Source organism: Lates calcarifer, linkage group LG18 (assembly GCF_001640805.2).
Source record: "Lates calcarifer isolate ASB-BC8 linkage group LG18, TLL_Latcal_v3, whole genome shotgun sequence".
Taxonomy (NCBI): Eukaryota; Metazoa; Chordata; class Actinopteri; family Centropomidae; genus Lates; species Lates calcarifer.
The window spans coordinates 4,045,693-4,057,327 of record NC_066850.1 but is presented as its reverse complement, the minus strand read 5'-3'; the positions used below and the strand labels follow the sequence as shown (position 1 = coordinate 4,057,327).

General features: G+C 43.0%; 2 protein-coding genes across 2 annotated transcripts in view; both read left to right on the top strand.

Annotated features, from left to right (window-relative positions):
* Positions 1-5: 5 nt before the first annotated feature.
* trmu (tRNA 5-methylaminomethyl-2-thiouridylate methyltransferase) lies at positions 6-4,439 on the top strand. Its single transcript, XM_018700524.2, has 11 exons — positions 6-207; positions 402-567; positions 656-762; positions 918-1,040; positions 1,150-1,322; positions 1,469-1,522; positions 1,697-1,763; positions 1,889-1,989; positions 2,231-2,375; positions 2,663-2,745; positions 2,861-4,439. Exons 1-11 carry the CDS (start codon positions 126-128, stop codon positions 2,999-3,001), a joined length of 1,242 nt encoding a protein of 413 aa, XP_018556040.1. The 5' UTR covers positions 6-125; the 3' UTR covers positions 3,002-4,439.
* A 1,606-nt stretch (positions 4,440-6,045) lies between these two features.
* The window catches only part of celsr1a (cadherin EGF LAG seven-pass G-type receptor 1a), an 85,032-nt gene continuing 79,442 nt past the window's right edge, over positions 6,046-11,635 (top strand). The window contains 1 exon segment of the mRNA XM_018700485.2: positions 6,046-9,880. Coding sequence (XP_018556001.1) covers positions 6,322-9,880 — 3,559 coding nt within the window. The 5' untranslated portion in view covers positions 6,046-6,321.

Sequence of the window (11,635 nt, the reverse complement as noted above, 5' to 3'; positions counted from 1 at the left end):
CGGACGTTAAATGAAACGGACCGCAAACATGGCGATTCCTGTGAGTGTGATTGCAGTTAGCTAAATTTACTCAGTTCCATACGTCAAAAAATACTATTTTTAAAGGGATTTTAATTTTTCAAAAAATGGGTCTCGTGAGACACGTCGTGTGCGCCATGTCTGGCGGTGTGGACAGCTCTGTTGCTGCGTTGTTACTGAAGAGGAGAGGTGAGAAAAACTTACAAGTGCACACAGAAACACACCTGTAGTGACCTGTTAATGCTATTGGGTTCGATAAAGCCAGAATATATATATATATATATATATATATATATATATATATATATATATATATACAATCATGTTCTTCTCAAATATGTTAGCATGGTCAGACATTTCACTGTCTTGTGTTTCATTTGAAGGTTTTAGTGTAACAGGGGTTTTTATGAAGAACTGGGACTCTCTGGATGAGAGAGGGGTGTGTACTACAGAGAGGGACTGTGAGGACGCCTACAGAGTGTGTCAGACCCTGGACATTCCCTTCCATCAAGTGTCTTATGTCAAAGAGTACTGGCATGAAGTTTTCAGGTATCTTACTAAAGTAAAGAGCCACCTCTTTTAGATAATAATACTTGTTATTTTTGTACATGTTACATCTGTCTTATTCCATTTGCAGTAACCTGTTGAAGGAGTATGAGAAGGGCAGAACACCAAACCCAGATATACTATGCAACAAACACATCAAATTCAACCATTTCCACAAGTACGCCATCAGCACTCTGGGTATGTTGTCGTCATAATGATCATACACTGATTTGCACATTGAACATTTGTTTGCCTTGTTTTTCTTTTAACTGCAAAACAGTGGGTTGTAGTTTGAAATATGAGCATTGAATAAGTCTTATTAAATGAGACAGGGTGTGCTGCTGTTGTTTTAGGTGCTGATGCCATGGCAACAGGCCACTACGCCAGGACGTCACAGGAAGATGAAGATGTTTTCCAACAGACACACACAGCTCCGCCTACCACGCTCTTCAGAGATCGATTTGAGATCAGAAATCGTAGGTGTTTGACTCTTGTCACACCAGTTGAATCTTGGCAGTGAAACAGGCTGTGAAGTCAGACCCTCTGCCTGTCTTGACAATGTGTTTTCTGTCTTCCCTCTGTCAGCGGTGAGGTTGTACAAAGGAGCAGATCTCCTCAAAGACCAAACCTTCTTCCTCAGTCAGATCTCTCAGGACGCCTTGAGACAGACCTTATTCCCGCTCGCTGGACTCACCAAGGAGTTTGTCAAAAAGATTGCAGCTGAGGCAGGGTTTCACCATGTTCTGAAGAAGAAAGAGGTACACCGGCAACAAATTATGTCAAAAAATAAACTTTATTCATGTTTATAACACAAATGGGATATGTTTTTACCTCAGTAAACTTTAAATTTGAAACACAGTAATTGCAACTTGTGACTCATCTGAATGTGTTCATATTTTTTCAGAGCATGGGCATTTGCTTCATTGGAGAGAGAAACTTTGAAAATTTCATTTTGGAGGTGAGGAAATTTGAAGTCATACACTTGTTCCACATTACAATTTGGCATTGTTTCCTTTTTTCAGTCAGGCTTTTGTTTTGGAACGGACCTTTCAGTCTCTGTTTGTTTTCATTTATTAGAAGCCATTATGTTTAAACAAATGTAAGGATACATATGTTTTCTCTCTGTTTTCAGTATCTCGAGCCAAAACCAGGGAACTTTGTCTCTATTGAGGATGGGACAGTAATGGGAACACACAAAGGTTTTACTTTACTGTCTAATGTACCCTAATGTGTATTCTCTAAATTTGTGTTAAACTTTAGACAAGTCATAGTTAACATCTTGTCCTTTCCCTTGATGTTTTTCTGCTTGTCTGTGTACTTGCAGGCTGGTTCACTATGACGCTGGGCCAGAGGGCGAGGATAGGCGGACAGAAAGACGCCTGGTTTGTGGTGGACAAAGACATTACCACAGGAGATGTGTTTGTGGTGAGAAAATTTGTCTGTTGTTAAAGAGGAAGTGTCATCCATACCTTCAGTTGTAGTCTCCTTTTTAGACTACACATTATGTTCTGATTTACATGTGAGACATGATCCTCCTCACTGCCATTTTTCAGATTTCTTTAATTAATTAAATTATTTTTTTCAGACAGAAGATACATTTTTGTCATTTTTTTCCTTCATATCACATTTGTCCATTCCAGTGTGTGTTGTGTTGTTGAAACCTCAGGCTCCGACGACCAATCACCCAGCTCTTTTCCGTGACACGATGAGGACAGACCGTTTCCACTGGCTGGCAGTGGACCCGCCTCCTGAACTAGCTAGGACCCAGATGATGGAGTGTCACTTCCGCTTCATCCACCAGATGCCGCTCGGTGAGTTAAAAACCATTAGTTTATTGGCAGAAAATGAATAGTGACAACTTTAAATTTTAAATGTGAATATGTTTCATGATTCAAACTTCTATATAAAACAGTCAAAAATTAGCTCCACCTCAACCAATTATATAACTAGTTTTCAATATAGTACATTTACTTATAATGGATTCTTCATTAGCACTTTTATTTAGATAAAGGATTATTATTATTATTATTATTATTATTATTATTATTATTATTATTATTTACTGAACCAAAAAATAATACATTTTTATGCTCTCCAGTTCCCTGCACAGTGACTCTGAACATGGACGGCTCTGTATGGATCTCACTCCAACAGCCAAGCAGAGCTTTGACACCTGGACAGGTAACAGCTAACACTCCTGTGTCACAGAATACAGTGTAATTGCTCATACATACAGTTTATTACTCTACATTAAGGTGCATCTAAGTTTTCCCCTGTCATGTCATTTCCTCCCCAGTTTGCGGTGCTCTACAAAGGGGATGAGTGTCTGGGCAGTGGTAAGATCATCCAGCTGGGGCCTAGTGAATACACACTGCAGCAGGGCCGAGAACGGTTGATGCGGCGCAAGGAGCAGCCCACCCCCGAACCAGCCAGCTGAGGTGACCCCACAGCTCAGTCCACTACATTAGGTAGAACAACCCTGTTCATAAAAAGAGGGCTTTGTGACCTCATGCCTAATGCCTCTCCTGGAGGCCACGTTTGAGGTGGATGAAAACAGTTGATTGAGTTTTTAAATGCTCAACTTTGACATCTCAACAGTATTGATGACACTAGGACAAAGGGGTTGATTTCTGTACTGTTCTCCCTGTTTGTCTCCTTGCTGCTTGGATAAATCATCCAGTGTGCTTTGGAGTGTAAACTGGAGCTAAAATAAGGTGGTTTACAGAGTAACTCATTTTAAAAAGAAATCAAACTCACTTTACCTCCAACATCAATGAATAACATCACCATCACTACAGCATCTCAGTCAGGAACGGTCTGTTTCAGCTCATAAGGTTACTATTGTTTATACTCTGGTAATTGTCTGTTAAACCTCCATGATGGCAGATATTCTGCTGTGTTGAGAACACAGGCACTGTGAAATAACTTCTTCAGGCAAAAAAGTACTGTTGGATAATCATGAAGTTTATCTGGTATGTCTATTTAATAAGCGTGCACTCCTGTGCTGGATGTATTTTTAAAATAATTTCCAGGAATAGTGATGGATGTTTATCCTTCAGAGTTGGAGTTGTGCTGTAACAGAATCAAGTTTGCCTTTTAAAAAAAGGAGTCAGCCCGAAAATTTTACTGTTTATTGAAAACAGTCCTCAAATCCAACGGCTATTTGCAGATTTTGTCTTTCTTTAAAGGACAGAGGGCAGTCAGCCCTCTACGGTTCTGGTGGGATTTAGTTGTCAGTCAGCAAGGCTACACATGGATCCAGAAAAGTGAGACCTATGACACAGTTTTGGTGTAGGACATTTAAACTCCAGCTGCATCCAGTTTTAGTATTTGATGTTGACAGTACACTGGTGATCAGTATTACTCTCTGACTCTACTTGGTTTTTTGAACCATTGTCACAAAACAATACAGTTGTTCTTTTAGTTTGTTTTATAATTAGTACTTTAGTAGTCACTACACCCTTATTTGTGTTTGTGTGTTTTCACCTCTAAGGTGAAATTATGTTCAAAAGTCAGTTGCTGGTAAAAATGGGAGAAATAACTGCATAAGAACATACCCCCCAAATGATAGCAATAGAATATGATACCAAAAAACAATTGTTGTTATTTTTGCCCTTTTACATGTGTCAGATACATTTTGAGACCATTTTAAATTATTCTAAATAATTGAAAAAACAAAACAATGAAATTGTCATTAAACTTGTCATTAGTCAACTTTTATGAAACATACAGATTCCCTATTTTGAAATATATAATTGCAAGTGCCTTTTCTCTTTAAGTGGTGTTGTTGTGGAACATTCATTCAACCTAAAATACAAACTGTAAATGCTTGAACATTTACAAACGAGTGAATAAACCTGACACGTTTAATTTTACTTGTTTTCTTCGGTCTGTACACCTAAATATTGTGCTGAGAGTAACTGTGGCGAGCAGAAAAGCATCTCCCAATGTACAACACGTCAAACCATGGGGGCGGATGGGCCACTCCTGTCAGCCAAGAACCGAACTTTGAGGCTGCAGTGGGCACAGATTCACCAAAACTGAACAGTTGAAGACTGGAAACACGTAGCCAGGTCTGATGAATCTGGATTTCTGCTGATGCGCACAGATGGTTGGGTCAGAAATTTGTGTAAACAGCATGAATCCATGGACCCAACCTGCTTTATTCAACAGTCCAGGCTGCTGCTAGTGGTGGAATAATGGTGTGGAATCATTGTTTGAGTGCCTCAGCCTATCTGATTATTTCTGATTGTTTCTGACCATGGCCACAATTTACCAATGTTTGATGGCTACTTTTAACATGATGATTTCACCAAGTAAAATTTAAACTGGTTTCCTAAACATGACAGTGAGTTCAGTGTAGCTCAGTGACCTCCCCAGTCACCAGACCTGAATCCAACCAAACACCTTTGGGATGTGGTAGAATGGAAGACTGGCAGCATCAATGTGCAGCTGACAAATCTACAGTAAAAGTGATGCCAGATGTCACCTCAAAGTTTGGTTACAACATCTTGTGGAATTGGTGCCGGTGAACTGTAGCTGTTGGGAGGCCCAAATATTAGTATGGTGTTCGTAATAGAGAGCCAGCTGAGTGTAGAGCGTATCACAGAAAATGCAATATGTAGCAGGTGTGTATTGGCTGTTCTACAGTTCTTTATCCACAAGGGAGCGCTTTTATACAGGGTGAACCTGTGGTTCTCAAGTCAGCATTGTTTTGTACATATAACATACTGCATATTTTAATAAATCCTAATGACAGTCACAGCAGGGCCTAATTATACAAATTTGACTTCATATTGGCTATTTTACCACAAGAGATTTTTTTTTTATTTCAAAGTTTTCCTGTCAGTCATTTTTGCAGCTTAAAACAGTTTTTTTCTTGTGTAGAAAATCCAGTGTGTCTAGAATACAGGGAACATAAAGGCTCCAACAACACTAATAACAGTATAAAATTATAATAAAAAAGGCATTGTGGATAAATGCTTTAAAGTGAAAGTAAATGTACAATAACAAAATGATTAAAAGATGAAAAATAGTAAATGCTTAATAAAACGTTATCCGATATTTTCCACTCTTCGTTTTTAAGCCTACCTAGAAGAAACCATTCTTCTTTTCTGAGCTATAACTTGCTTCCCTGTGAATTCTCACTGTGTAATGATGATAATAAAAGTAATAACTGACTAATAATTTGATTTATGAACTTGCAGCTCTCTGAAAATAGTTATTTAAATGATGGTGTGTAGTTACAGTGTTCACCTTTTTAAGACTGTGGACTTGAGGTCTTAGTTCAACTAGTTTTTACGTCTCTTTTATGTCTTTTTAACATACAGGAGTAGGGGAGGGAGCAACACTCAAACATGCATTAGGAATTTTCCCCAACTCTCACCCTATTGTAATAACAATGCACTTGCGCGCATTGGTCACCCGGTCAGGGCCACTTCCTAAATCTCCATGAGAAAGAAAAAAAGCCCCCCCGTGAAAGCGTCCCAAAGGGGGAACACAGCAGGTTTATGGTAATAAGCCTCAGAGGAGGAGAGCAGGAGGAGAAGGAGGCGGAGGAGAGCCACGGAGCCATTTTGTACTCATTTTAAACTCCAGTGTGGGTTAACGCAGCCGCTGCGCGCCGTGGATACGCCGATACTATGGATACCGAGCGTCTTTTTCCACGTTGAAACTTCACGATGAGGGATAAAAGTAAAACACGGTGCTGGGAGAGGGAGAGTTAATGCTTTTACGGTGGAGTTTCGGTGAAGTTGAATGGGATTTTGTAGGTTTACAAGCATGGAGTCACCGATGTACTGGATTTGGGTCTGTGTCCTGTTCAACGTGCCGCTTGCGGGATGTTTGGAGATGCACCTTTCGGAGACTTTACAGCCCGGGACCCTTCTGGCGAACCTGTCGCTCGGACCTGGGTGGACTTATAAAATTGACAGGACTTTATCCCCTAAATTCACCCAGAGCTTTCTCCAAGTTGATAGGCACGATGGAGTTATCCGGCTGTCCCACAAAGTTCAGTGCGCGCACACACCGAGGAGGAACCCGGCGTCTGTTTATTTCAGAGCAGGTTCCTCAACATCTGGGGACGTTATTCTGACACAGTTTAATGTGTTTGTCCACGGCCAGGACTGTTTTATTAAATACAAGAGAAAGAAAGCGTCAGGTAAGCCAGACATTCACATTAAACACCTTTCAAAACTGGAGGCAACTTCCTGCTTACCCCCAGGTAAATTGCTGTTGAATGTAACAGAACGTTTGCCTGCCTTCACGCGCAGCATCGCTTTTTTGGACACTGAATGTGTTGGAAAAGACTTGAGTGCACTGTTCAGGCACGGCGATTTGTTCCTAGCCAGTGACTTGTGTCTTGGGCACAGGCAGCCTGAAGTAAACTTGCACTGCGCGTTGCACAGCTCTCCAGGCGGCCGACTCTCTGTGCAGCTGAGTTTGACGCTTATAAAAGTGTCCAAACAACATGGATCCGTATCAGAACCCGTCCAGAAAATGCCTGGCAAATTGATCCGCAGGGGGAAGAGACAGGTGAACGCGTCTCCCCAGTTCCAGCTCCCCAACTATCAGGTGTCCGTGCCCGAGAATGAGCCTGCGGGGACGCGCGTTATCACCCTGAAAGCCACTGACCCGGATGATGGAGAGGCAGGGAGGCTGGAGTATAGCATGGAAGCCTTGTTTGACAGTAGGTCCAATGACTTTTTCACCATTGATTCTCAAACAGGGAGCATAACAACCGTCCAGGCATTAGACAGAGAAGTCAAAGACACCCATGTTTTCAAAGTCACTGTGACTGACAATGGCACCCCAAAAAGATCTGCCACTTCTTACCTCACTGTCACTGTGAGTGACACTAATGATCATAGCCCGGTGTTTGAGCAAACTGAATACCGTGTCAGCATCCGGGAGAATGTAGAAGTGGGCTTTGAAGTGATGACAATCCGGGCCACTGATGGGGACGCTCCCTCCAATGCCAACATGATTTATAAGATTGTGAACGCCGATGGAGTCAACTCAGTGTTTGAAATCGACCCCCGGAATGGCCTGGTGAGGATCAGGGAGCGGCCTGACAGGGAGACCCAGGCCCAGTACCAGCTGATTGTCGAGGCCAATGACCAGGGCAAAGACCCGGGTCCCCGCAGTGCCACTGCCACTGTCCACATCTCGGTGGAGGATGAGAACGACAACTACCCACAGTTCAGTAAAAAGAGGTATGTTGTACAGGTCCCAGAGAATGTGGCTGTCAACACCAAAGTCATCCAGGTGGAGGCTACAGACAAAGATGAGGGGAACAATGCCAAAGTCCATTACAGCATCATCAGTGGGAATGTGAAAGGACAGTTCTACATTCACTCCCCCACTGGTGTGATTGATGTCATCAATCCTCTGGACTATGAGATGATTCGGGAGTACAATTTGCGTATTAAGGCTCAAGACGGGGGCAGGCCTCCACTGATAAATGGCACAGGGATGGTGGTGGTGCAAGTGGTGGACATGAATGACAATGCCCCTATGTTTGTCAGCACACCTTTCCAGGCTACTGTGTTGGAAAACGTGGCCATTGGTTACTCTGTGATCCACATTCAAGCCATTGACGGTGATTCAGGAGAGAACGCTCGCTTGGAATATCGGCTCACTGACACCACACCTGGTTTTCCATTCACCATCAATAACAGCACAGGCTGGATTACTGTGTGTGAGGAGCTTGACAGAGAGACCACTGACTTCTACACATTTGGCGTGGAGGCAAGAGATCATGGAATACCTGTGATGTCCTCCTCCGCCAGTGTCAGCATCACGGTGCTTGATGTGAATGACAACGTGCCCACATTTACAGAGAAAGTCTACTCACTGAAGATCAATGAAGATGCTGTGGTGGGGACCAGCGTGCTGACAGTGACAGCTGTGGATAGGGATGTCAACAGTGTTGTAACTTATCAGATCTCCAGTGGCAACACCAGGAACCGCTTCGCCATCACTAGCCAGAGTGGCGGTGGGCTCATAACCTTAGCCCTCCCTTTGGACTACAAGCAGGAGCGCCAGTATGTCCTGACGGTGACCGCCAGTGATGGAACACGCTATGACACAGCTCAGGTGTTCATCAATGTGACGGATGCCAACACACATCGGCCCGTCTTCCAAAGTGCCAACTATCAGGTGATGCTCAGTGAAGAAAAACCAGTGGGCTCTACCGTGGTGGTTATCAGTGCAACGGATGAGGACACAGGGGAAAATGCTCGCATCACGTATGTAATGGAAGACAATGTTCCTCAGTTTAAAATTGACCCAGATACAGGTGCCATCACAACACAAATGGAGATAGACTATGAAGACCAGGCCTCCTACACATTAGCCATCATCGCCAGAGACAATGGCATCCCTCAGAAATCTGACACCACCTATGTGGAAATTATCATCCTTGATGCTAATGATAATGTTCCTCAGTTCCTCAGAGATATGTACCAGGGGACTGTATTTGAAGATGCACCTGTCTACACCAGTGTTCTCCAGATCTCTGCTTCAGATAGAGACTCTGGGTCGAACGGCAGGCTGAGCTATACGTTCCAGGGTGGCGATGATGGAGAGGGAGATTTTTTCATAGAACCTTACTCTGGTATCATCAGAACTGCTCGCAAACTGGACAGGGAGAACGTTCCTGTGTATAACCTAAAGGCCTTTGCTGTAGATAAGGGGGTTCCACCACTGAAAGCAGCTGTTAACATTCACGTTGTAGTCCAAGATATAAATGACAATGCTCCAGTGTTCGAGAAGGATGAACTTTATATTGATGTGGAGGAGAACAGCCCGGTCGGGTCCGTCGTGGCCAGAATCACTGCCGCCGATCCCGATGAGGGCACCAACGCTCAGATCATGTATCAGATTGTAGAAGGAAATATCCCTGAAGTTTTCCAGCTGGACATTTTTAACGGTGACCTCACTGCACTCACTGATCTAGATTATGAGACTAAAACAGAGTACGTCATAGTGGTCCAGGCCACCTCAGCACCACTAGTGAGCAGGGCCACCGTTCACATTCGCCTGATAGACATGAATGACAATCAGCCTGTACTGCAGGACTTTGAGATTATTTTCAACAACTATGTCACCAACAAGTCCAACAGTTTTCCATCAGGAATAATAGGAAAGGTACCAGCTCATGACCCGGATGTATCGGATAAGCTACGGTACAAGTTTGAATCTGGAAATGAACTCAGTCTGCTGCTGTTGAATGAGGACACTGGAGATCTGAGGTTGAGCAGGGACCTGGACAATGACAGGCCCCTGGAAGCCCCCATGACCATTTCCGTCACAGGTAATGAGATAAAATCTTTTTTCTGTTATCTTATTCACAAGATATTTCTTTTTCTCACTTTTCATGTCAGTTACATGTGTCAGTACATGCAAAAAAGGTGATGAATTGTGTTAAATATGGAAATTTCAGTCACCACATGTGATGTATCATTCAAATGCAGAGTCAATGGATAATTTTCTGTTGAACTGAGTCTGAGGGCAGGTTTCAGCTGTAGTGTTGACTGTGTGTTCAGTGAGTGTTTGCTGCAGGCTCTATGCAGGATCCGGTTGTGCTGCTTTTGTGCCATTCGGGTGATAAATGCTTGTGTGCAAGTGGTTGGTTGAGGTAATAAAAAGGTGCCATTAGTAGGACGCCCTCATAACCGAACCGCTTTGTTGTTGCAGGTATGTGGGTTTCTGTCACAGGTAGGAACTCACACATGCATAGTATAGTGTACACTCATTACTTCCCCCTTCCCCTTAGAGCCTTGGAGGGTGCACTCTTTGAAGAGGCTGGAGATTTTTTCTTTCTTCTAAAGGTGCACTGCAGGGAGGTTGATGAACATCTTGTGGCAAGATGTCTCCCAGGATTTCACCATTGCAGCTTTCCTCGCTTTGCAAAGCTTTTCACACTTGGAACTGCCCACGTTTAGAGTGAAAGACAAGTGTTAGATCCAGAAGACTCTTGTCACAGAGGTTTCTGTGACAAGGGTTTGGATTGGAAGGTCTGTGCGTTCATGCTACAAGGTCATGCTCAAAGAATTTGCATCAAGATGCCTTTTTTTCCACTACAGAATCAGACTTTGTTCTTCTAAGTTAAAGATTAGACAAATGCAAACACTTGGACATTCACACCTAAACTGGCAGGGTAAAGACTAGAGTACAGGCAAGCACACACAATCTGCAAGAAAGCACTGTGACATTAATCAGGCAGTTGAACAGGCAGGATAAATCTAATACCCTGACAGAATAACTACCCTGTCAGGTATTGACAGCTGGTTGCCCAACCTTCTTTCTTTCTTTCTTTCTTTCTTTCTTTCTTTCTTTCTCTTGCTCTCTCTACGCTGGTTGATTTCTCAAAGCACATTAAGCCCGAAAATGGGCAAACAGCCCAACACAGCAAGATCTCTTCAGCTCCCTTGCTCTCTGTGTTACCCTATCATCTCTCCAAGCTAAAGAATGCCAGCATATCGCACATAACAGAAGGAATACAAATGAGCTGCTATGGACCATTCTGCACCAGGGAAAACTCACATTTTCAGTCCATAAGTCTAATCAAGTCTGTGGCTATTTTAAGGCTCTGGATCCTTATAGCACCTATATATAATGTTCATGACTTTGTACACAAGAAAGTCCTTTTCTCCAGTGTTTTGCCTGCTCTCTTGGCTAGTAACAGAAACATTTAGGGGTTAATGCAATTCTGTAGCTGGACTTAAATCTGTATTGCCACAAGTGAACACTACACAAAGTGGTTCATCAGTGGAAGGCTTTCACCAGATGTCTCCCTTTTTTCTCTAACAGTGTTTTTGCGAAAGGACCTGCACCTTTTCTTTGTCTTGGAGAAAAGACGAACTGTCCGTTTCTAAATGTTTTACAGCTGTTATAGACGACCTGCAGAGCATCTGAAGAGGCAGTGACTGACCACAATGGTTATTGGCCGTATAGCCCTCATTCATTGCCTCTGCGTTCATGTTTGTCAATAACAGCTGACAGCTCCTGCGGTATCCTTGACAACAGTGACCTCATGATAGTCCCATAGGGGGGTGGACCTCTTCAT